The 26,442-nt window shown below is 36.9% G+C and overlaps 1 protein-coding gene across 3 annotated transcripts in view; it reads left to right on the forward strand.

Annotated features, from left to right (window-relative positions):
• CNOT2 (CCR4-NOT transcription complex subunit 2) overlaps positions 1-26,442 on the forward strand; it is a 93,903-nt gene that overhangs the window by 65,541 nt on the left and 1,920 nt on the right. For 2 of the 3 annotated variants that reach the window (XM_042872544.1, XM_042872545.1), the window contains 11 exons: positions 3,006-3,153; positions 3,774-3,956; positions 7,251-7,330; positions 8,583-8,708; positions 11,202-11,326; positions 12,764-12,884; positions 12,996-13,152; positions 17,238-17,299; positions 17,396-17,445; positions 18,261-18,361; positions 18,881-19,025. In XM_042872544.1, coding sequence (XP_042728478.1) covers positions 3,006-3,153; positions 3,774-3,956; positions 7,251-7,330; positions 8,583-8,708; positions 11,202-11,326; positions 12,764-12,884; positions 12,996-13,152; positions 17,238-17,299; positions 17,396-17,445; positions 18,261-18,361; positions 18,881-19,025 — 1,298 coding nt within the window. The remainder of the gene's footprint in view (positions 1-3,005; positions 3,154-3,773; positions 3,957-7,250; positions 7,331-8,582; positions 8,709-11,201; positions 11,327-12,763; positions 12,885-12,995; positions 13,153-17,237; positions 17,300-17,395; positions 17,446-18,260; positions 18,362-18,880; positions 19,026-26,442) is intronic. The other variant, XM_042872543.1, reaches the window with a different exon arrangement.

The following is a 26,442-nucleotide window of genomic DNA, read 5'->3' on the forward strand; positions in this document are numbered from 1 at the left end:
CTGTGTAACTTAAATATCCAAATACAGTCATCCTATAAGGAGTATCTGGGACTTAACTAACTGAAGAAAAACTAAGGAAGGTGAGCTGGGCCAAACTGAACGTCCTTCAGAAAAACATCTAAGGGCTAGAGGGAAATTGTACTTTATGGTTTATAGGAGCAAATTAAATCTTGTCTGTATGCTTGACAACTCAAATTTGGCAAAGAATTACACCAGGAAGATTGTTTCCTTCTGCTCCGCTGTTTATTGTATTTTATCTCTTGAAGATATTTTTTTCTTGCATCTGCCAGCCTTGTGTATACTGTTGCTAATGAAGGCATCCTGAGAAACAGTAATACTGTGCAATGCTAGAGCTGATGTAAGTGCTGGAGTTAAGAGCTGAACCTCCCTGAAGTTAAGAGGGGCAGACATAGAGAGTGACTCAGAGCACCTGAGTCAGATAAGAGTTTCACAAGTAAAACAGGTTTGTGAACATCTTTCATGACTCCACACTTTTGAATGTTTGCAGCTTTCTAGCCAAATCCGTCTGACCCAGACACTAAGGAAAGGTGTCTTAAGAATATTTTAGAGTGTGGATATTTTAATTTGAACACACTAAAAGCTTTGTCTCCCAAGAGCATGGCCTTCGTAGCTTTTTTAGGCTTTCTTCACGTGGTTTAGAAAGCATAGTGACTTTAAAATTGTTTTTTTCTATCCCCGTGGCTGTTGATGTGTGACTGTGTCATACCAGTGCGTGTTTGATTGCACTCCTGGGACTTTCTGGCCAGTCTGAGAGTCAGGTTTGGATTTTGGGTCCCTAACCTGACATTTCAGGCTCAGCTGCATAAAGATGTTGAAGTAGCTGATTATTTTTAGGGGTAACTTTTTTTCATCAACTTTGTTGTTCATTCCAGTTATTTGTCGTGTCTAGGCCACAATCTCTTGAAGATGGAGACTTGTGTGGCTAAAAATTCAGAAGTAAATATTTTCAGGGTTCACTTTCTTCCAAATATGAAGGAACTGCTGTATTCCTGTAAATTCTTATATTTAAAATATTCTGGGAGAGACAAAGCTGCTGTGCAGCTTTAGATTTATAGCTGTCAGTCATTGAGCAAGATGTCATTCTATAGAGTTAAGTTAAACTTAATTTGTAGGCATTAAAAATTAACCACTTAATCAGTTGACAGATTTCTCGTCTCAGTTTATATGAGAAACATAAAGCATAAGAGAAGGTTTCTTTGGATGGTTTTGATTGTTGTTTTTTTTTGTTTTGTTTATCTGGGATTTCTTTGGCAAATATTTCAGCTGCCCTTGCCAGCCACAGTAGCAGAATACAGTAGCAGAACTACTCATTAAGAATTCTAATTAAAGAAAAGCAACAACTAGAAGAAACGCTGTTAGTGAAAAACTGACTGCGTTTGAACAAATGCTTGCACAAAATCAACCTGAATACAGTAATCACTTTTTTCAGTGTACCATCTCTAGAAGAGCATGGATTTTTTCCTTTACCATTTTATTTTTTCAATTCCAGCTAATCGTTAATTGGTGTGAAGTACTTTTTATAATATACACTTATGCTCATAGAAATTATTCTGATGCAACAAATTGCCAAAGTATTTACAGCAAACACCTCGATATCATCAGCAATTAATGAAGTCTTAGGAGGCTTGTTACAGTGAGTCACGCTACTTCTTAATCTCAACTGATAAACTGGAATGTTACCCAAATCCCTCGTTGCAGACTTGCAGTGAATGGTAGGGCAGAACACCGGGGCAGGCAGCGCTTCTGCAAGAGTGAGAGCTCAACAGCTGGGAGGTTTCTTCAGCCCTCATCCATAGCAATAACTGGAGCATATGCTGTGTCCATCCTTTGTGATCTTAGTATTTCATCATGTCGTACGCTGGCATATTCAGCTCTGCTGAAGGGGTGATCTATCATTGGAGAGTGCTGATTCGTCTTAATTTTTCTTCCTTTTGTCTGCAAGATAAGGTTTTTAATTCTCTGAGGCTTCCTCAGCAGCCTCACACTGAAGCGATAGGGCTGTTATTTATAGCTATCGTGTTATAGATGCAAGTGTGTTTCTGTTGATATGTTGCACTAAATGGCTTTCTCTTGTCTTTGGGCGTATTTCTAAAACTCCTTGAATACAGAAAAGGAATGTGGAAATGATCAGAAACTCCATAAAGTATTCTGACATTTTGAGACAGGTTATTTTTTGTTCTTCTGAATTGAGATGATTTGTGTGTGTGTGTGTGTGTGTGTGTGCTTATGTTATTTCATTGCACACAAATGCTTGCGTAGAAAATAATTTTGATCACAATGTAAAAAAAACAAAAGTAACAAACAGGCAAAACCCCAAACCAGCTCTGTACGCTTTTAATTGCTAGCTGAAGCTGCTTAAATCCTATTTGCTTTCAGACCTCAAGAAATTAAATTTAACCTGACTTTGGACACTGAAATTGCCTGATCTGAAAGAACCAACTTCAGTTTTACAGAGGAGTGTCCTAGAATATTTATTCTTGTGCCCTGAAAGCCATGTTATGAAATGTGCCTAGTTTTATTTTTTTAGTTACAGGCTTGCATATTTTTTTACAAGCTAGACTGACGTTCTAAATGCTGGCCAAATATGTATCAATTTATTCAAGTGTAATAACATCTCTTGAGTGGAGATATTTCTTTTCTCGAAACACCGACTTTTTGAATATGTGGATTTCCACGTCCTCGTCAACAAAACCACAGCTCCCCCCCGTTCTATTCAGAGTACATCTCAAAGGAAACAGAATTCCGTTAGTGACTTAAAGAAAAATTTTGTGAGGAGCCTTTCTCAAGTTTGACTAGAATGGGGCTATGTGTGAGATAACTGGGCTTGTAGTATGCAGGCAAGGACTTCATTTTACACTGCACTTTCCTACAGTCTTTACACTTTTTGAGGTTGTCAGCATAAATTGTTTCCATCCACACCTGATGGCTAAGACTTTGTTCCGGATCGCTATGTATCTCCACCCCTCTGAATTTTTTTTCAATAGGTGCACTAGGCCTTCCAATGAGGGGAATGAGCAACAATACCCCTCAGTTAAATCGCAGCTTATCACAAGGCACTCAGTTACCGAGCCACGTAACGCCAACAACAGGGGTACCAACAATGTCACTTCACACGCCTCCATCTCCGAGCAGGTATTTATTGATAGCCAATGTTTCTGCAATTGTGTCTTTCAGCAGAGCACTTACTAAATGTTCTGCGTATCGTGCCACAGCTACTTTAGACTGATTAATTAAAAAAGAAAAACAGTAATTTTTATTGACCGCTGCCTGTATTGGGTAAGTAATACTGTAAAACAGTAGGATAAGGCTTAACGTAAGACAGTGTTTGATTTTGTATGTAAAGGATAAGTTGCTGGCAAATTCTGCTTCAGAATGTAAGAGTCTGTTTTTTGGTTGTTCTGGTAAACAAATGGTAAACGTTTTTATACGGCTGTTCTGCACCGTGTGAGAACGTTAAGGTAGTAGGTCCTAAGTGCTCTTTAAATAAGAGTTGTAACGCCTCTTCAAATGCATAGTACTTAAGTATTTATCTGAACCTGACTGAGGACTTGATTGGTACGCAATGGGTCATCTGGTGTTTCTGAAGAAATCCAAAACTACGTTAATTATAGAGAGTAATCCAAACACGCGGTGTTGAATCTAAGCACAAATTAAGTTGCAACAGCTCCAAGTCTATCCAACATGAGTAATTTAAGTGAGTAACCAAATACTATTGCACAGATTCATCTCCGTGGATGGTTTTTCTCTTTCAGGGGGATATTGCCTATGAATCCTAGGAATATGATGAACCACTCCCAGGTTGGTCAGGGCATTGGAATTCCCAGCAGGACAAACAGCATGAGCAGTTCAGGGTTAGGCAGCCCCAACAGAAGCTCTCCAAGCATAATATGTATGCCAAAGCAGCAACCCTCTCGACAACCTTTTACTGTGAACAGGTAAGGCTGTTTGGTCAGACCATCCCTGTGCAGCCATGGGCGTGCTTAAGTACTGCTCTCAAAGTCTAGTTTTTTATCCATTAGAATAAAACTTCGGAGTGCCACTTTGTGTCTTCCAGTCTCTTGGTACTAACTTTCAAAGCACTCAGTGCTTGTGCAGGCACATTGCAGCCTTTCAGCTAACTTCCGTTTCTGACTACTTAATTTCTACTGCTCCTTCTTTAAAACATGTGATGTTTCTAGTGTGTTCGAGAGTTTGTTTTTGAATCAGACCTTGGTTTTTGTGTGTATACATCTTGAAAACTACTCATCTATGAGTTTGGGAAGAATTAAGGCAAGTGGTAATCCAGAATAACTATTTCTAAATAGTTATTCTGTAAGAACAGTCAGCTGACTTGGACATAGTGTAGACCTCATATTTTACTTCTTTAAGTTTTGGAACAATATGGAAAGCAGTGGTTTACAACTCATCTAAGGTACTCATTTTTGATACCAGAATTTTCTCAGTTACTTCTGCTTTTTTTTTCTTCTAATTCTGGGCAAGATTGTGGCATCAGAAATCATTGTGCTTTTACTGTTGTTGGTACGTTTATGCTTAGTTTATATTGATAACCTTGTAATAAAATGTGTCAATTCTGATTACATAGCATGTAACTGGCTTCCCACAGCTGACTATTTTCCAGGCTTCTTTCCAGAACCTCATGATCCCCGCGTTCCCAGATTGTTGCTCTTTCTTGCCTCATGCCCTAGCCTAGGAGACTGAGCTCCAATACACTCATGGCAGTCAAATGCCACTTCTAACATGGTGTAGTATTTTTACTAAACAAATGAAGGAAAATGGATGCCAGTTATCTGAAACTTGGTCATTCTATTTAATTCTGTATCTCTGCATTATGATATAGGCATTAAATAACTTCTTTCTTCATCACAGCAATAAAGGTTTGGTAATAGCAGTTTGTGTTCTTGAAGTGTAAGAAGACTTTGGACAGAGGCCACTTTGAAAGTAATGCCTCCTATTTATTTCCATGGAAACTACAACAGATATAGAAAACACAACACCACTGTTTAATAGAGTGAATTCTCAGCTACAAAACACCATTTTTCAACATAGTCACTGCTGTTAGCTGTGGATTTTTGCCTGTGATGAACAAGAGCCCGCATGCCATGCTTGTCAAAATCTGCACCAGCTGAGGTGACCCGCTGCTGAAATGCACCACCCACTACCTCACTGTGCTCACATCCACTGTTTGGTCTCCATAAACATTCAGCAAATGCCAGTAGATGCCATTTTTTTCCACATGGAGGAATTCAATTCCACACCTTTGCTTATCCGCACTTCCACGTAAGAGGCCGTTTTATCAGACTGCCCCTCTGCTGCCCTCTGTCACGTGGCAACAAAATGAAACAGAATATTCTTGGTATGGTTCAACCCCCACAGCCATACCACCAACATCCGCCTCTGATGTTGTGAGCTAACAGAGTAAAATAGGAGGCATTTCTTAAAGAGTAACCCTTGTGTCTTGGCCTTTTCTTTCCTGTGATGTACCAGCAAGCAAAGGAGATGATAATTTAAAAAGATAGTTTTATATTTTAAAGCGTTTGTAAAACTTGAGCATGGATCAAAAAAAAAAAAGATCAGTGTGCAGAGAATGATGATTTTGGAGATTGATGCGTAGAAAGTACTTGTTTAAATAACATCAAGCTGGAGGAGAGAGATAATGAAATCCCATTCTGTAGGAGCATTTGAATGAAAACCCTTTTCTTTTGTTGTGTTTTATAGCTCATGTTAATGATGACACAGTTTTTACAAGTTGAAAAGGACATATTACTAGAACAGTGCCAAGTTCTTACTTCACACTTTATTAGCCTACAAAAGTATAGTACATAGCCAATTGTTAATTGACTATATTTAATGAAATGGTGACATGACATTTGAAATAAAAAAGGTTTTATTTCCTTGAGAGGTGCATGAATTATATAACTTCCATGAAGTGTTTTGAGAATTGTTCCCTTTCTTGGAGCAAAGAATGATTTTAGGTCTTTGAACACACAAAATACTTAACTTTCTCTTTCTTAGTTACGTCAGTAAAATGTGTTGAAAGCTGGGGTAACACTGGTTAACAAACAGTTTACAAGTGTAGGGAAATACGCATCTGGTGGCCTAGTCCCTTTCTTATCACTGAAATTCTTGATCTAGTTAATTCTGATTACTTTAAAAACAAATGAACAAAAAAAAAAAATCTTGCATGAGAAGCTTGTCTGTGACCAAGCAAGGTTATATTCCTTCAAGATCAAATTATCTCTGGTTGGAGTTCTCACCAAGTCCAGGATTCACAGAGGATACCAGAAATGTTTCTCCTAGTTCATGAAGTGTCAAAGATTCGGATGTCTTTCAAATGCACCATCTTGCTAAAGCAGAGCAGAGTGGAACCATTCTTGACTGTTTCCTTTCCTTGATGTCTCAGTCAAAAACAAAATATTTAGGGCTTGAAATTAATTGTAAAAATGTGAAAAAGTCATATAAATAAAAATTCTTGTAGGAAAACTTGACGCTTCTATGCACAGGAACTTATAAAATATCAACTTTTGTCCTCTTACAGGGGGAAATGAATGTTGTGGTTTCCCACAGGGCAGAAATAACAGAATTTCACTCAGCTCTGGGCTACTTTGTGACTGCTTAACATCTTCAGTTTGCACAGGAATGGAACAGGTCATTTGAGTGTTTGTCAGACCACAGCAGTCCTATCTGATTCTTAGATGTCTTCAAATATTTTTACTTGTCTGTGTGATACTTTAACTTAACTGGTGTCCTTGTGTGGCAGAGACCATACATTGTGATGGTTGCACACAATAACTTTCCAGCTTTTAATTGAGTCATGACAAATGTAATCACATTAATGATTCAGCTTCCACCCTCAAATGAATGCTCTCTGGTCTGACTTTTTGCTATTGTCTTTACTGATATTTCATTTTTACGTATGAAATTACTGAGTAAAATGCACATTTGGCATAACTTGTTGGCTGACAGATGTCAAAGGAGTTGTGGCTGTTAAAAAAAATATATATATATCAGGTTATTTTGAAGTCATTCTAGTTGCATTTATTCAGCAATGCTCATTGCTGTTCAGAATTTTCAAAGGTATAAAGGCAAGTAATAAAAAGTTGAGTTTAGGCTAATGTGGATTGCTTAAGATGACGTAATTTAAGTGCCTTTGGCTTTTTTACTTAGTGCCTTCAACTGGAAATTATGAAAGTCTCTACTCTTTTCTCTGACTTCTTGGATTTTTTTCACAGTATGTCTGGATTTGGGATGAACAGAAATCAGGCATTTGGAATGAATAACTCCTTATCAAGTAACATTTTTAATGGAACAGGTGAGTTTACTCTTAATTTATGCTGATCTCCCAGTTCAATAGAAAGATTTTGGTTTTGATTGAATAAGCTTAGAAATACTGTGAGTGCAGTTGTTGCACGGAAGTGATGCCTTTAGAGAACAACTCTGCATGATCTTCAGCAGATTCTGTAAACCTGACAATGCAGAAAAAGTACTTTATTCTAGCTTCAAGATTCTGTGGAGAAATAAGTGTATTAATGGTTTATTTGTTTTCCCATGGCATAAAATAACAAAAACAGTGCTATGCCATCAGTTGTTATTGCTTCAGAGTAGTGGCTTGTAATACTTCTGAAAGGCAAAGTATAAGTCTGCTATAGAATAATCACTTGGCTGGAAGTTGTATCTGTTCAGTTAGAAATGCAAAGTAGCTTATGGAATTGAAAAGGAAATGGGAGAATAAAAGTTTCAAACATTACGGAGGATAAACACAACGGGGCAGCGTTTTTAGAGACCTCAAAGTGATCCTTTCAGTCAGTTGTTTCAGTTGTGATTTTTTTCCCAGGGAATTACTCTTCACCTGAATCTAATGAATTAAAGAGATCAGTGTTCTCGTGTAATGGTGCTATAGGCTTGCAGTGCTTTGGTATTGGCTTGTTGGTGGCTGCCTGCCCGGAGATGCTGCTGATGTCATAGCATGGAAGCCTTGGCTTCCGAGGGGCTTGGCATCCCCACGGCCTTGTGACATCCTTATGGAACTGTGCTGCTCTCCTCACCCATGTGGTTTTATCACTGCAAACTGAAAAATCTTCCCTTGTTACTCGTGCTGCGTTGGCTCTGCAGTGGTTTGGACTTTACCTTGTCTTGTGTTATCTAAGCAGAAAAGAGCTCCTTGTTGATGATATGGGTGATTATTTTCTTTGAAATCTTTCTGTGATAGCTCCTTACATTTTAAATGGGTTACCTATCCTAATGCTATAGTTTTGATAGTCTGCTTCTATCTCACATATGCAGTGTTTAATTAAAAATGAGCAAACAGTGTTACTAAGTACTACTGACTGCATTTGTTTAAAGAAGATCTCGATACTCTTGAGAGTAGTGTCATAGTACAGATGTTGTATGTGTTTGTGATGATCATAAGTGTAAGAGTGATAAGATCAATTGGAAGGAAGAAAGTATATCCAAGATTTATCTTGTGCATAATGAGGTTTTTCAATTTTTTTTTTTTTTAAGTAAAAATAAATAAATAAAGCCAGAGGAAAAAAAAAAAAAGAAAATACATGTTTTTGTTGTAGATGGAAGTGAAAATGTGACAGGACTGGACCTCTCAGATTTTCCAGCACTAGCAGACAGAAACAGAAGGGAAGGAAGTGGCAATCCAACTCCATTAATAAACCCTTTAGCTGGAAGGGCTCCCTATGGTAAGGTTATATTTCTGAAAACTCTTTGAATGAACGCTGTGTCTACTTGCTCGATTTGCCTTTCTCAGTTCTAAAGACAGTAGGAAGCCTTTTCAAAAATGCCAGTATCTTGAGCTACGTCTCGTTTTTTGAAAATCAGCAGTCGGTGTCTTTATAATTGGAGATTCCTATCAGTTTTCTGTAAGTATTGAGACTTACTTGTTTTAAATTCATTGCCAACAGTGGCTGCTGGGATTTTCAGTCAGCGTAGTGTGATAAATCTAAAGCTGCTCACCAGAATTATTTTTAGGCAATAGATTGTTTTCTACTTTGCACGTATACAGAAACTGTCCAGTACTGAAGAATAAATTCTAGAAATAATGCTTGATTATTAGAAATGTAAACTTTGCACTTCTGTGTAAAAAGTGCACACTTGTAAACATGCTGTCTATCTTCAGTTTTTATTGGTAGTACTTGCTGTAGCACTGTTTACCATAACTCTTATGATGAACAACAGATTTCAAACAAACAAACAAACAAAAAAAAGTAGCCTGTAAGCATTGACTGTTGTCATTCAGATTCCAAATCTGTGTCTTGTATAATTCTTGCTGAACAGCTTAAAAATAATAAAAGGAAAAACATAAGGGTGGATACAATTTGGGTCTGGAAAAAAAATTAGGTAAGTTTAGCATGAAGGACAGTACTTTTTTTGCGTTACTGCTTCAGTAGATTTTGTCATGCATGTTGCATCAGCTTCTCTGAAAAGTTGCATTTATAACTTATTTTTGTGACACTTGTCAAATTTCCAACTAAATATATCCTAGTCTTTTCCAGCTAAAAAAAGCTAGTGTTCTTCAGAGATAGCTCCAATTCTAATTGGAGTGAAATAATAGGTATTACATTATCTGTGGAAAGTAGCCTCATGGACTGGGTGTAACCAAAACCCTCTGCTTAAGATAAGCTGTGAGAAACAGCAAAAGAAGTCAAACTGAAGTGCTCCCAAATGCAGGCAGAAGTCACTGTCACTTCCCCTTATAAAGACACTGGAAAGTCAAGCTAAGAGTAGAGAGCTGATATGGCTTGTAGTTTACACAAGTTTGTCCATCTCAAAATGAGAAGCCATTACTTGGAAAACTGATGGAAAATGGGAGGAAAGTTCCATGCAGATGAACTTGCAGCATGGGGCTGGAGTTCAGTGTTGAGCTGTAATGCTGCATTTAAAAAAAGACACCATTTCCGTATTTGTGGTGCTAGCATACCTGTTTGTGTGATTGTTTGGTAAACTGGGGAAAAAAAATCTGTCTCAAAAGTTATCTTGAGCACCTGCTAAATGCAGGTTGCCACTGTAGAAGCAATTAAGAATTAGTTATGTGAGATGCACTTGCCACTGTCTAGGCAAGTAAAGGTGGAGAATGCTTTTGGTTGTGGTCAAGAAAAAAGGTTTCAAACTGAGCTGAGGCATGCTTTCTTTATGCTTGGCTTATTTCAGAAAATGAGCCTTCAAACATTTATTAGATAGAAGGAAAATATGCAATATAGTTAATTCTTGATCAGTACTGTTCTTCCAGTGGAAGAAATCATAGTGACTATGAAAGCAAAAGGTTTACAGCGGAAACGAGATTATATATTTTGTTCTTGATGGAACGTTGACCTTTAACGTAAGAGTACAATATGAAGTCATATATGTTGTGAGCTACTGAGCCATTTTAGATCTTACATTGTCTGTTAAGAAACATTGAAAAATAGGCCCTACACTTGCTTCTGCCATCTCTTACTGTGCTGGTGTAGTTTTCAAACGAGTCACTGTATTACTTCTCTGTGTCTTAGAAAAGAATATTTGCCCTTGGGTGTCTGGTGGAGGATTTTTGTTCTGTTTTGAACTGGCATAGAAAAATGTTGCTTTTCAGTAGTCAGAATCCATATTCTAATGTGACTGGCCTACTTTTTCAAAATTAGGGTCAGAGCACTGAGAGTTGCAGGCTAAATGCTTTCAGTTTCAGTACTGAAAGTAGGAGTCGTTCATATGTCACAGGCAGGTATTACATTGGTGATATGTTCTGTTGCAAGTTAGCTGGGCATCTTAAGGATACCTGCTTCTAAAGAGATTAGAGAATGGAGGAAAAAGTGTTTAACATTAAAAGCAGTGTATCCTTGCTTCAGTGGATTTCCTTAAAAACTACTTCAATAATGCCTGCAAAGATTTTTTTTTAAATTTAGATATGCAAAACAGGTGCTTTTCTTGATAAAAGTTTCAGGCTTCATTCTTAAAGCAGTGGATTTGTCTATGAATTTAACCCAGAGTGTTTCTCAGCTCACACTTAAATAGAGGCTTTAATCTGTGTGGATGTTTTGAATGAATATGCTTTGTTTCGTTTTACCTGAGTCGTTGGTTTCTTAAATTGTTTCTGCTGTATTATGTGCACATAAGGAAAATGAGTAGTAAGCAAGATCAACAGCAGGAATTTTTTTCCTAGCAGTCATTTAATGTTATTCCTGCTTTCGTTTTGATAATAGTTGGGATGGTAACAAAACCAGCAAGTGAGCAGTCCCAGGACTTTTCAATACACAATGAAGATTTCCCAGCATTACCAGGCTCCAGCTACAAAGACCCAACATCAAGTAATGATGATAATAAATCTGTAAGTAAAGCTTCTTTTGCTTCCAGTGTTCAGACTTCTCTTGATTGCTGTATTTCAAAATAGGCAGTGGAATATATTTATAATGTAAGGTTTTCAAAGTTCCCCTTTAAATTAATGAGAAATTTTATGTAAGTCAGGTTTCATCTGTCACTGACCTTGCTCTGCATACCCTCATGTATTTAGAGTGAGAGGGAGTGAGGAAGAACTCACAAGAATACTTCAAAATTATTTACAAGAATTGACATGTATTTTTAAAGTTCTGCAATTCATAACTTCTTTTTCTACCAATTGCAGCTCAGTTGTCACTGTTGGTCTCCCTCATCAGTAGCAGTAATTTTCACATCGTACCACCTTTCTTAATGCTGTCAAATCCTTTAAATGTTAGGTGATAAAATACCACTTGAAAGTAAAATTATTGATGAGCATATGAAAGCACAGGGAACGTGGTATTTTAATAGAGACTATTACATTTGTGGTTATGTTGTAGGCTAGTTGCATCTTAAGTATTGTTCTAATTACTGTGTGTTAGATGGTAAGATTTTTTTTTCTGCTTACTCTGAAAGATCTGTAATTAAAATTGCGTTTTTTATTACAAATTAGAGATAAATACATTAATATTTGGATGACAGAGAACAGCATTCTGCAGTGTTGGACAAAATGTTTTAGTTTGATTGTTTTACTAAGAATTGCAAAATTTGGTTAATCAGTGGTACTGGCAGGTAGGTATTAGAAGTGACTACAAACTCGCATGAAAACTGGAAAGTGTAACTTCAAAACAGGTGGGATTAGGCCTTCTCCTTGGAAACTGTGGACAGATTACAGTGTAGAGAATGTTCTGATCACTTGGAATTGAGTACAGTAAGAAACAAGGGACGAAACATGATTATATTGTGTTACTGCAAATTTGTTTTAAAGAATATTAAAGAAATAATGCTTATGGAAAGTAGCTTTTGTCAGTATGTGGGCTCCTGGAGAGCTATTGCAGTTTTCTTGCCAAACGTAGTGTTTACATCTCTTTCCTGATAGTTGCAAAGGTGCCAACTGTTTGTTGTTTGCACCTGAAATTGGCTTGAGTTATTACCTATTGCTGCATCATGGAGTGTTGTGGACTGCAGGAACAAGGCTGTTGGAAAAAACACAGATACGTGGGGCATTCATTGTGTATTCAAACTCAAGCATAAAATATTTTCCAAGATTGCAAGCTGTAGGCTTACTGATAGCTCTTATTGCATGGGAAGTGTACTTTATGAAGTGTTGAGTATTACATAAGGTTTGTGAACAGAGTACAAGAACTTCAGCTTTGTCACATTTTAGTAGCTGATATATCAGTGTGACTTGAAGTACTGTTCAGAACTCTCGGATGAAAGATATGGTCAACCAATCTTTTCCTTTTTGGATTATTTCCATCATACCAACTCTTCAAATTACTTTTAATAGAATTTGAATACATCAGGCAAAACATCATCCAGCACAGATGGGCCCAAGTTTCCTGGAGATAAAAGTTCAACTACGCAAAACAACAACCAGCAGAAAAAAGGGATCCAGGTGTTACCTGATGGTATGTATCATTCCACTTTGTCCTCTTCAAAGGTTTTGGCAGGCCTTTAGATCATCGTGTGGATTTCTTCACCTCTTGAAAAGAGAAAATTAATTTGTTCTTCTTGCCCAGGTCGGGTTACCAACATTCCACAAGGGATGGTGACGGACCAGTTTGGAATGATTGGCTTGTTAACATTCATCAGGGCAGCAGAGACAGATCCAGGAATGGTACATCTTGCATTAGGAAGTGATTTAACAACACTAGGTCTCAATCTCAACTCTCCTGAGTAAGTTTCTGTCTTTTAGTACTGTCTTCAGTTTTGTTTTCATTATGCTGTCGTTCACAGTAATAGATTCACTTAGTTCACATAAGCATCAAACCCACAAGATATTTTGCTAAATAAAATTTGAAAATGTAATGACAGTAAAATAAAACTTCCATAAACAAGATAATTGTGCCTCAAGGAATACTGAGATTTGTTTTGCAGGCTTTTGGTAAGCCTAGTGGCTTTGCTTATTGTCCTACCTTTTTAGGACTTTCTTCAAGGAATTAACAGTGTATTGTTAATAAACCTCAGATACACATTATTTTTCTAATAATAGTATTCCTTGAACATATTTTTATATAGAGATATCAGGAATTTGGGGCATAGATACTAGTGCATCTACAGAGTTTACTCCACACCAAAGATGAAAATATGATCTTACAGTTAACCTCCAGCCATTTGTTTCAGCTCAGTTTAGTATTTAGGCATCCTGTAGAGGTAATGGATGGAAGAGTAATTGCAAGTTCACAATGGTAAGAGAGGTTCTTAGGAATAGTAAAGTGAATCACTAGCCCAGAAAGCCTCTTTTTTTTGTACTTGTTACAGAAGGAACTTAGATTTTTCTCCAGTTTGGGAAAAAATGCCTGTCTTCATGATTACAGTTGTGTGAGATAAATTGAATTTCTGGTACTTTTGCAGCTGAGAATGTCCCATCGTGACTCTTCAGTCGTGAAGAATTTTATACCCTTCTCATTGAGGGAGGCACTGAGGGGGAACAACAGGCCTCTAGTTTATTTTAATCTATAAAATACAGTTGATAGGAAATATGCATTGACCTTATCCTTTGATACAGTCTTTCAATGTCCTGAATTTTTGCCTTACATTATGTAAATGACTCTTAATCTTTCAGCAAAGAGAATGCAGAAATGAGCCTTAGTCACTTACCTTATTTCTCTGGCACTTTGGGGAAAAAATGAGATGTCTGAATTCCTTGGACAAAGGAATCTTTGTATCAGCAGAGATTTGTGTAATATTAACCTTATTGGCAGTGTAGTGCATGCATTTCAAATCTTACGTATAAAACATTAGCCAAAGACCAAACAGTATATATATGGACTTCCTGTCATAAGTTTTATATACAACTGCATTCTGAATGTGTGAGAGCAGGGAAGATTTCTGAATGGGAGTATCAAGGTGAGAGGGAAATCGCAGGGAAAAAGTAGCTCCTGATTTTTGCATCTTGAAGTGATTGGCATTAACATACATATTTATTTCTCGAGGCGTAACTTTTTAGAAATAATCATTTCTAGACAATATTTCTCTAATGTTTGCAAATAGTCAAATAGTCATATCATTGGCACTTTTAAAAATATTTCAAAACCACCTCCCAGAATCATCCTTCTGGTACAGTTGCACGTTATTTGCGGAATATGTTACTTGAACACACTATTTGCTTTGCTCGTGCTAGGCTCACAATTCCCTTTCCCTATTGAATCTAGCAGTTTTTCGCTCCCATCTCCTTCTCCCTCAGCATGCTGAGAATACATAAAGAACAGTTAAACTGATCACAGTTTGCTGCTTTTCCTCAGTATTTCCAGAATTTTTAGCACTCACCAGGAGACAAATCTCCTGGATCTTCCTGATACTAAACTTATTTACTATTCTCAGTACAGATTGCTCAAAAGTAATTGGAGGATAATCAGCTGAAAATAGAATGCCTTTGTTCGTAAAATAATTTAGAGTACATCTGTATCTGAATGCTTGAGCTTCCTCTGTTACTGCTCCTCAACACAGGTGAAAGCTGGTTACATCATTCAGTTAACAGCTGGCATGTAGAAGTAGTAGGATAATAGTTCTGGAAATATTATTTGATGTTTTATGCAATGTTATGCATTAGTTTTGATGCTTAAAATAAAACTTAACCTTCACCCACTTATTGAATAGTCTATAGGGAATTTGGAACTAGATGATCTTAAGCCCCCTTCCAACCATTCCATGATTTTCTGCTGAGGGATGACCTAAAGATGTACTGTACAGCTCCTGAGTGCAACATCCAGACCGTTACTATGTGTGTATACATAAAAAATATATACATGTGACATACTGCTGCTTTTTTTCAGTATGTTAAAGAGCACGATTTTTAAAAGCTTTTAACATATAATTACTGTACATTAGATATTTATGTGTTGGATGGAGGAGATAGGTTTAGTATTTATTCTGTGTCATAAAGTTGGTTTTATTTTATACTACAAAGCAGTTTATCAAAAAGCCTGTGCTATCCTTAGTGTCTTGCTTTATGTTAAGTATCCTTTGCTTGATTTACAAATTGCCATTTAGAAAAAATAAAAGCATTTTGCATGTGGAAAGCAGATTTCTTTTTCTGCCTTGTGAAATGCTTCTAATATTAAAGGCACTTATCCCATTTAAACACACAGTAAATGTGCTTGTAGAAATACGATTTTAGAATTCTGCATATATCTTTATTTGAAGTAAACCTAATAACTCCTAGTTTTGTACCTCTTTTCTGTATAGATAGGTTAACACTTATTGCTTAAATAATGATTATGTGTTGCCTATACAGTCCCATATTTCCTTAAGACACATGCTTTTCATGGGATCATTGAATGGCCTGGGTTGAAAAGGACCACCATGATCATCGAGTTTCAACCCCCCTGCTATGTGCAGGGTCACCAGCCTCCAGACCAGGCTGCCCAGAGCCACATCCAGCCTGGCCTCCAGGGATGGGGCATCCACAACTTCCTTGGGCAACATGTTTTTGCTTCTTAAATTCTCTTAGCTTAAATATAAACTAAGCTAACTATAAAAATAGCTTAAAATTCTACACAAACGAAGCTGAAAATAAAAATGGCGCTTCATTTAATTCTTTAGAGGTTATGTAGCAGTTCTTTCATTTTCAGAAGCTTTCTGAAATATTAATGAAATAGGCTGGAACGTTAATTGAATAAGCTGTATGCTTTTCAGTACCTCCTGAAAAATGTTAAATTAGTAGCGTTTTATTTGTGTCATAAAGGAGGGAGAGACTGTGCAAACCCTTGTTTTTATTGCATTTAAGTGGTGCAGTTGGAGTAAAAATCCTCGATTCTTTACCTTAGGACACAAGGTCACTAGGGCATGCGTGATGTGATGGCATTGCAGGAAGCTCCTCTCATTGGGCAATGACTATCCAGGCTTTCAGTAGAAAGAATGCTTTGGTTATTTCCAGCATTTGCAGATATTGCTACTGAAATCTTGCTTCAGGCTCTGTAGCACAAACTTTCGCTGTTTCACTAAGATTAGTTAACCTAGAGGGAGGCAGGAAGCAAGAGTTGAAGAGGATGTACCCTAATACAAGTAACATTTCCACTAAGTGCCCCATAGCATGTTGTCCTGGCTGTAGCTACCTGTGAAAAAGTTCTTTTCCTTGGACCTTTTTTCACTGCTTTATCCATTAAATAGAAAACTCATTCCTCAGTACATCATCATTGAGTTGGAAAGTTCATTGTTTTCTCTTTGTTAAGTGAATGAGGAGGGTCTTTATTTTTGAGTTGGTAGCAAAATTTCTACGAAAGAAAAATACTAAATAATAAGCGTATCTTCATATTGTGCTGGGATTTAGTGTATTTGCAGCCACTGGAATTTAAAAGAAGAACATCTTTATTGGTTCATTAAAAATAAAAATAAAAATTTAAAAAAAAAAAAAAAAAAAAAAGAATCTGCCAGTATAAGCTTTTCTCTTCCTTTTAAATTATAGGCTAATAAATCAGAACCCACCAGGCTCAGGTATTTCAGGTCAAATAATAATAATAATAATAATAATAATAATAATAATAATCTGTTTAAAATTGGATTCCTGACACTTAAAGAATGACCTAAGTTAAAGCAATGATAGATTAAAAAAATGAAATCTTGGCTCTGGAGATTCCAAGATTGTTTAAATGCAGCCTTTCTTTGAACATTAGAAAGAAAATGAATAAATGTAGCTATTTTAGGAAAAATGGGTTGGAACTTTCCCTCTCTCTATCCTTCTCACCCCACGTGGAGTGATTTTGGTTGTGTGGTATGTTTATTGCCTTCTTTTTCTTGCAATTTTTTTTTTCCTCCCACAGAAATCTTTATCCCAAATTTGCATCCCCTTGGGCATCATCACCTTGTCGACCTCAAGACATAGGTAAGAAAAAAATGGCTATTTAATTCAATGTTAATGTATGAAAATGGTGCTCATTTACAAGTCTTAATAGTTGCATCAATTCCGATTCTTTTTTAGACTTCCATGTTCCATCTGAGTACTTAACTAACATTCACATTAGGGATAAGGTGAGTATGTGTGTGTATTTTTCATTAGTTTATTACCAGTAATTTTCTAAATTTTCTTTCAAACAGATTTTTTGTGCCAAATTCAACGCATTCAGTGGATGTTCTCAATCTTTTTAAGAGCAGTGATATGTTAACTGGCTGATCAGATATATCATGCACCCATTTCACCTTACAAAAGAGTAGGAAAAACAAAAATGAGTACAGGCATAGCTAGCTAACAAAAACATTGTTTTTTTACTAGTATGCTCTTTATGCAAAGAGCATGTTCAGTATAATTCAGCATACTCTAATATTCAAATGCCATATTAAATTGTTTTTTTTTCCTGAGATTGGCTCGGAACTGTGAATCAAGATACTGTCGTACTTATCTCTTGCTTCCCATGTATACACAAACAGGAATTCTTGTTAGGTATATTTTCTCTCAAGTACTATAGTTTCTTAAGAGGGACTATTGAGAAATATGGCAAGAAACTGTGCTCGTGTTACTTAATAGGGTGTGAAATAAGCAAATACATTCAAGCGTTTAAAGAACTAAAAAGAGTAGATGAGGATACGCATAGATGGGGGATAAAATTCTATCTTGCTGATTCTTCTGTTTATTTTCCTTCTGTATCTTCCTGTTAGTTGAAAAGGTTAACAAAATGAAGAGAAATGATTGTTATAATAATTATTGCTCCTGTTAGATTATGATTTACAATACACGTAGGATGGAAGCACATTCTGCACGTATCTTTCTGTTGTTTAAGTGGGATGTTATGTCTTAAAGCATTTATATATTGTGATTTTTCATCCTCGTTTTCTTCCATCTTTTGCAGCTGGCTGCAATAAAACTCGGCCGATATGGAGAAGATCTCCTGTTTTATCTCTATTACATGAATGGAGGAGATGTATTACAGCTATTAGCGGCAGTAGAGCTGTACGTTCAAACTACTTCGTCAGTCTTACATGATTTAATCTTTTGCAGTAATGAAGTAATGCATGTAATATTAAAAAAGATAAAACAATGCTGGAGAGAGAAGCTTAGTCGATCTGAAGCTGGAAAACTTTTTCAGAATACCTCCTCCTACGTTGGTTCCGTTTTCCACTTTTTTCATTCGTATAGCAGAAATCAAATGCCAGTCTCATCAATTTTGCAGTCTTATAAAGCAGTGTCAAGCAAAAGTTTATGAATGCCATTAGTTATTAAACATTAGTCATAAAAAAGTTTGTTGTTTGAACTTACCAGGCTTCTTGAAGTTTTGTGTGTGATGAAATTAAGGTGTAATAATTATATGGAAGTAGTATGTGATAGCAACTGTAATGATGTCTCAGAAATATCATTTTGATTTTGAATCATTGTATAATTTTTATTTAAAATGTTAAAATTGCAGTCTGCGATGTCAAACTGAAATAACTAATGCTAAGAATTGTTTTTCCTTCCTGTTGAAAATGAAAGATTTAACCGGGATTGGAGATACCACAAAGAAGAGCGAGTATGGATCACCAGGGCACCCGGAATGGAGCCAACAATGAAAACCAATACATACGAGAGGGGAACATATTACTTCTTTGACTGTCTTAACTGGAGGAAAGTAGCTAAGGTATATATTTTCCCTTGTGAGGATATTTTAAGCCTATCAGCCATATGTTTTTAGAAGGACAAAACCCGAAGTCCATCCCAAAATCTCAGCTTTTAACCTCATATCATTCCAGTTCGTTATCTCAGTTTCTGATGTGCATGAGAACAGAGATTGCCTAAAAAAAAAACCAAACTGGTTTGTCTGTGGAAAAGGAGGAGCAGTTTCTCCATTTCCTGTTTTCTTTGGGAATGAAAAGGAACTTCTTGCTTTCATCACAAGTTTTATTAACATTGAAAGCTTTTCTTTCAAGTACAGTATTCTAGAATAAAAATAATTTGTCATTTTAAAAATTCTGCTTGCAAATATTACTATTTTGCTTTAGAAAGTCAAGTAGGGAGTTACCACATCAATCTTTAGATTTAGAATAAGTGTTTAGGGTGGGAGGAGTTGGCTTGGGTTGGTTTCTTTTTGTTGTTGTTTCTAGTTACTGTCTTATTGAGGATAATGTAGGAGTTCAGTGCTCTGTTGTTTGAATGTTCAAGTACTTCAAAATAGCTTGCTTCTCTTAGGAAGGAGATATTTTCATGATTGTTTTCTGTATTCTAGGCCAAGAGGCATTAAAAAAAAACACAAAAAGAACAACGGTCTTCTCCCTTTCCACTTGTGATAATTTGTTCCCTTCTGTTGTGAATACTGTCAATATTCGTGACCCTTTATTTGCAATTTATGGAATTGTGCTTCTTTTTCTCCATCCTCTTTTCAAAGTATTTTCAAAATACTTTCCAATATTTTAGTGTCTTTCAGCTTTGAAACCATTTTGTACAGTGTATTTTCCTTGATTATGATTTCTTCACCCCATGAAAGCAAATGCTTTCTAATGTACATAAGTGCAAAAACATTTGAGTGATCAGCAGTGTTGTCATTCACTAACCTGAAAAAAGGGATACTTTCTTCTGGCAGTAGCCTGCCCTATAAGGGATTGCATTCAGCTCTGGTTTGAGCTGGAAAAGATGTATGAAAGCAGTATGCATGCAGCCATCACACCTAGCTCGAGTCTGAGTTGAATAATTTTTCAAAAAATTGCTGACCCCATTTAATTTTAGTTCATAGAATCATTGAATGGCCTGGTTTGAAAAAGGACCTCAAAGATCACGGAGTTTCAACCCCCCTGCTATGCGCAGGGTCGCCAACCCGCAGACCAGGCTGCCCAGAGCCACATCCAGCCTGGCTTTGAATGCCTCCAGGGATGGGGCATCCATAGCCTCCTTGGGCAACCTGTTCCAGTACGTCACCACCCTCTGGGTGAAAAATTTGCTCCTAATATCTAACCTAAACCTCCTCTATCTTAGTTTAAAACCATTCCCCTTGTCCTATCACTGTCCACATAAACAGGTGTTTCCCCTCCAGTTTATACGCTCCCTTCAAGTACTGGAAGGCCACAATGAGGTCTCCCCGGAACCTTCTCTTCTCCAAGCTAAACAAACCCAGTTCCCTCAACCTTTCCTCATAGGAGAGGTCCTCTGATCATCTTAGTGGCCCTCCTCTGGACCTGCTCTAAGAGCTCCACATCCTTCCTGCACTGGGGGTCCAGGCCTGGATGCAGTACTGCAGATGGGGCCTCACAAGAGCTGAGTAGAGGGGGACAATCACCTCCCTGCTGGGCACTCCTCTTTTAATGCAGCCCAAAACACAGTTGGCCTTTCAGGCTGCAAGTGCACACTGCTGGCTCATGTCCAGCTTCTTGTCCAGCAGGACCCTCAAGTCCTTCTCTGCAAGGTTGCTCTAAAAGTTCTTCCCCCAGTCTGTATAAACACCTGGGATTGCCCTGGCCCAAGTACAACTGCTTGCACTTGGCCTTGTTAACCCTCATTAAGTTCACATGGGCCCACTTCTCCAGCCTATCCAGGTCCCTCTGGATGGCTTCCCTTCCCTCCAGCGTATCAACTGCACCACTCAGCTTGGTGTCATCTGCAAACTTGCTGAAGGCACACTTGATGCCATCTTCTATGTCATTGATAAAGGTGTTGAAGAGCACTGGTCCCGAGACCAGTGTCCCTTGGGGACACTGCTTGTGACTGGCCTCTACCCTGACAGAACCATTGATTAGAAGTCTTTGGCTGTGACCAGCCAACCTGTTCTAGTTATGTGGAATTATATAGCAGTGGCATGATTTTCCTTCAAGTTTTAACCAGCGTGGCATATTCATTGATGATAAAGAAACTTAGAACATGTACCGTACCTACAGAACGTCTGACCATACTCCTTTGTGTTCGTTTTATTTTCTGGTAATCACATGGCAGATCAGACTAAATCTTGAGATGTTGAACAAGATTCCTATATGTTGGAACTATGCACATTCTTCTGTTTAGATATTTCATTTAATTGGAAAGCCAAAATTCTGAATTGCTTGCACAGAAGGCATTTCATTTCTGTGGTCAAGCTGCATCTACATACTTTTAAGATAACATAAGTATTCCATTGAATAGTTATGTGTTGGTTGGTGTGCTTTCAAACATCAGCTCTAAATTAAAGGCATTAGAATTCAGTGTTCTAGTTCATCTGAAGATTAACTAGACGTGTTGGTTTTGGTTTTTTTTTTTCTTTCTTATTGAATAAATTTGCTTTGTCTGTCCAGCCCTCTGAGAAATTTACATTTTAGTCATCTCCAATGACATGTGGCACTCATCAGTCCGTTTGCACATTTGACTCATTGGTTTTACTGCTTTTCCAATGGTCATAACAAAGCTAAAGCTTCCTAATGGAAAATTTTAATAGCAGGCTGTGCTTGTGCAATTTATTATATATATATAAAATGCATACATACAAGGTGATTCCAAGACCTTAAAGCAAAAACATCTCTCCCCTCAGAAGAGAACCTAAATAAAACCGAGAATTTTATTTCTGCTTAAATTGTTGATTTGTTGTTTGAATATAGCTTGTTAGGTATCCCAAGGCACTGTTTAAGGTTATTTTATTACTTAAGATCTTCGGAGAGGGAGTAATTACTTTTTGAAAGGATAGATTTCTTCTTTGGAGTCAATTTATCATTTTCTATTTGTTAATGAGCAATAGAAGTCCAATGTAGGTATCCACATCAGTAGATTAGATTGAAATTTTACTATATTTGGAAATAAAAAGTTATTTTACTAGAAGGAAGTGATGGCCGTTGTTTAAGGATAGTGACATCCTTAGTGTCTCTCATTTTTCTACCTGTAGTGAATGTATCAAGCTACTACTTGATGCTTAAGCACTACTTTTGAAGACAGTATTTTCTTTACTGGGAGTTGTAAGTACTGTCATGAAATTCAGTATCCAGCGCTTGAGTTGTTGGCCCTTTCGTCCTTCCTCTGTTAAAGAGTAGAGCTGGCTTTGTATAAGTGGTATTCATGGCTGTAGGGATGAAACAGAGATGCACAAAATGAGTTCTCCAAATGATTTTACCCAGGTTCTATACAGGTTCTTTTGCATTTTGTATTTTTAACTTGGTTTTAGTTGGGTGTGAAGGGCACCAGGCAAGTTAACTATTGATCACAGGAGTCTAGAGAAGGGTTCGAGGAAAAATTGGTATGGTGTTGCATGGAGAAGGAATCACTTGCTGGAAACTCTTCTGCGAGAGTTCCCTCTGTGATCAGTAAATGAGAATTTCTATAAATATGTGAAGTGTGGTCTTGGCACTGTATGGTAATGGTGTCACCTCTGATAGTTTCTGCTGTAGACTTTTCCTATGAGGAGTAAAACAAAAATGGCAGTATGTGATGACCTCTAAACTGAAGGAAAATACAGCCAAGCAACTTTTTCTATCAATCACAGAAGTATTAATCAGTGGTTCAGGAAATTAAAAATATAACAATCTGGGGAAAAAAAGAGTTCTGATAAATAGCAGTCTCTTAGTGTAAGAGCTGCATTACTAGTGAGTACTGGGAATACCATTCCTTAGAAGGCCACAATAGTAATTGTTGCTTAATGGCTTCATTAGTGCTCTTTTGAAGCAGTCAAACAAGAATTATTTCTGGTAAATTACTCTCTTATTTATATATGCAAATTAAATTATTTTTCACGGTACTTTATAAACTTGTCTGTTGTTATAGTGTATATGCTCAAATAGATGGCAGCACGTATTTTAATGTGTTGTGCCTTGAGGAAGTTGCATTATGCAATTATCTGCTTGTGTATTTATTGTACCTGTAAATTAGTAACTCAGTTATTAAAAGTTATATTGAATTATAATTGATACAATAAAATGTAACTATTTACTTTGAATAACGTTAGAAAGTCTTACAGCTAGGTTTATAATAACAGAACAAGGATTAGTAGATTTTTTTGATAGTATCCTAGGGTTTTTTGTTTGTTTGTTTTTTACACATTTTGGTAAAGCAGACTACATACTTCAATGAAAATACATTTTTTCTTTCTTTTTGTAAATTAAAGAATAGGCTGTGTATTCTATTCCTAATACTCTATTTCCTAAAAGAAGGAAATTGAAGAAAAAAAAAAAAAAAAAAAAAAGCTGAGTTTTTAAACAAAATAATAGAGAGCTCCTTATCTATTAAGATTTTGTTAATTCCATATTGATAGGTGGCTTAAATATTGAGAGAATGTTAACAAGTAAATTTCAAATTACCTTAAATGCCAAACAGAACACAGGAAAATGCTGACTACAAATATGTCTCCATATGTGGTTTTTCATCCTAGGGCATGTAGGAAGTACAATATGGTTAAAGGCACTTTGATTTTTCACTGAGGATTTGGCTTTATAGCGTGCTGCTGTAGAGGAGACGTGAAAGAGAGAGGAAGGGAAGTGGATGTGAGACCAAAAATGCCTTCTACAATTGCATGTTTACTGAAATCCTGATTTAAATTGTCTGAAGCAGACTGTCTGGAATTTCTCCTTTGAAAAGTAAGGAGAATTAATCCCATGTAAGGAGAGGAAAAAGTAACATAACCTGTATACTTCGATTTTGTATCTATAAAATGTGGAGTTCTTTCTGGAGAAAGGTTAAATTTCGAAGCGTTTACTTGTTTGTAAGAGTTGCTGCCTGTATATTAAATGAGTTTCTAGTAATTATAAAAGTATTAATACTGATCTTAAAATGGTAGAATGTTCAATTTGTTCTTCTAACAGAGATGTGCCGTAGCATTTGGATTCAGGCCCTCCTTAAACTTGGGTCTTTGCACCCATCCTTGAGCCAGCATAAATACTGCTTTTTTGGTCCCACTTGAATTTTTATTGCTGTCCTTTGATGGGACTACATAGCCCAGAATAAGTTGTGCTCTGGGCAATTCTTATCCAGCTAACTTTGCTTTGGCTTAGTCTATTAATGCTATGGATCACCTGAAACGATTCTTCTTCTAGTATTTTTACGTATTATTGTTTGTGTGCAGGCTGATGTAAAAAGTTTTCAGAATGTCACAAGAAGGAACTGATTTAATTGCATAGAAAATTTATGTAGTGTTGCACGTGTGCCCTAAGTTTCCAGATACACTTAGTGCTCATTTTCCTTGGTTATTAAGAGATATTTAATTTTTAATAATTATTCCATTTAAGAAGTAAAACAACATAACGAATGTTTGTCAATGGATAAGTGGCACTTTCACACTTTGTATCTGTTTATATTCAAAAATATCAGTGATGCTGTTCACATCCTAAACTATAGTGGCCCTTGGAATAAAAAGGGAAGACTTAAAGTGTAAAAAACATGTAATACAAGTATTTTTCTACATACAATAAATAATTGCCTTTTAGTTTTCAACAAATTTTCGTCAGTGAGTTCTTTTTTGGTATTGTCAGATATAACTAAGTATTCTTAAATACTGCTGGATATTGGGCTTCAGCATTGCTGACACTGTAAGTCAGAAAGGCTCTTGTAAGCCTTTTTATTTTAAAATCAGTAGCAGTCTGAAGCTCATGTGCTCCTAAAGCAACTTTGGTAGGAAATTGTATTCCTCCTTCTAAACAAAGGGTTTCCAGTTTGTGGCCCACAAAGCAGTGCTCAAGGTGCCAAAACCTTCCTTTGGACAGGCCCAGCAGTAGCACACAGCCACAGGAAGTTTGGAAACCCCATTTATGGGTGATGGATTCCATCGTAATGGTTTCGGTAGCTGTTTTCCATGTGTAATTTCAAGGGCATTTCAGAGCATGTGAAGGTTCAGGTAACTGATCTAAGCTTTTATTATTAACTCTTTTCTTCTGTTTACAATTCTGTTAAAAAGAAGCAATTCCCCAACAGAATGATAGTAATGATTCCATGATTACGTGCAAAATGGAAACTTTGAAAGCCAGGAATGGGAGAGAAGTTTGAGAGGTATTTTTCCTATTAGAAAATGACTTCAGAATTATGAAGATCCAGCCTACCTAGACCAGCTATTGACACCAAAATACCTGTACACCTTGACCTTGCTGCTGACAAAAGGAGAGAGCAGGCATCCCTTCAGTACCAGCACGTATGTGTGGATCTGCACGAGAGGGGAACACACACCAACTGGCATGCAGTGTTAATCAGGAGTGCCAAAAGCAATTCACTTGTATGTGTAACTTAAAGGCTACACACAGAGTGTAGTGGAAAAAATGAGAAAAGAAAAGAAACGCATCTTGGCTGAAGCAGAGCAGGAAAGCAAAAATGAGGCAAACATGCAACACTTCAGTGCAAATGGCTGTAACCTCACACACAGGCTTTGCGAGGATTTTCCAGGTTTAGGTACAGTATTCTCTGGGGAATAGAGACCTACTGAATTCCTAGCATTTGTCCCTCATTTGTTTTGTTCTGAATGTTCTTTCCATACTAGTTAGACCTTGCTTTGCCTTAAAGGAGGGAGTTTGGGGAGTTGAGTTTTCCTAGATTTTATTTCTGATGTTGCGTTGATTTGTTCTTCTGTTTAGTTTGTCTACTCATAAAAGCTGAAATGTTGCACTATTTAAGCACTTGAGGGAGTGCTTTAGGATAATCTATTCTGCACTCTTAGTGTTTTTATCGGTGTGTAAAAGGAGGGGGATTCAGTTTTCTCCATAGATACAGATGAAGGTCTGCTGAGGTTCCCTGTTCAGCTAGGCAAAAGAAATGACTGTGTATCCCTTGTGTAGAAAAGAAGTAGCCTTAAAAAACAGTTGTGCAGCTTCCACTTTCTGTACTTCTTGAATGAAGATAAAATGGGGGCGAGGTAAAGTTAAGCTGTGGAAAGGATCTGAAAAATGTCAGATTTAAGTAATTCCTTGTAACTGCATGGATGAGGGAAGGAGCACCAAATGTCAAAGTGTATTAATTGAGGGTTGTGTGCAAGGTCACGAAGGGAAAAGCTGCTTTTTCTATGTAATAATCAGGATGCATTTAGATATCAGGGCTAGCTGCAATCTGATTTGTAGTAGTTGCTATAGTCAGATTAAAAATTCCTGCTGCATCATGGAGATATTTCACAAGTAGGCAAACCAAATCCCTCAGATGGA

The sequence above is a fragment of the Lagopus leucura genome, unplaced genomic scaffold (genome assembly GCF_019238085.1).
Source record: "Lagopus leucura isolate 7727_CA_CO unplaced genomic scaffold, USGS_WTPT01 Super-Scaffold_100008, whole genome shotgun sequence".
Taxonomy (NCBI): domain Eukaryota; kingdom Metazoa; phylum Chordata; class Aves; order Galliformes; family Phasianidae; genus Lagopus; species Lagopus leucura.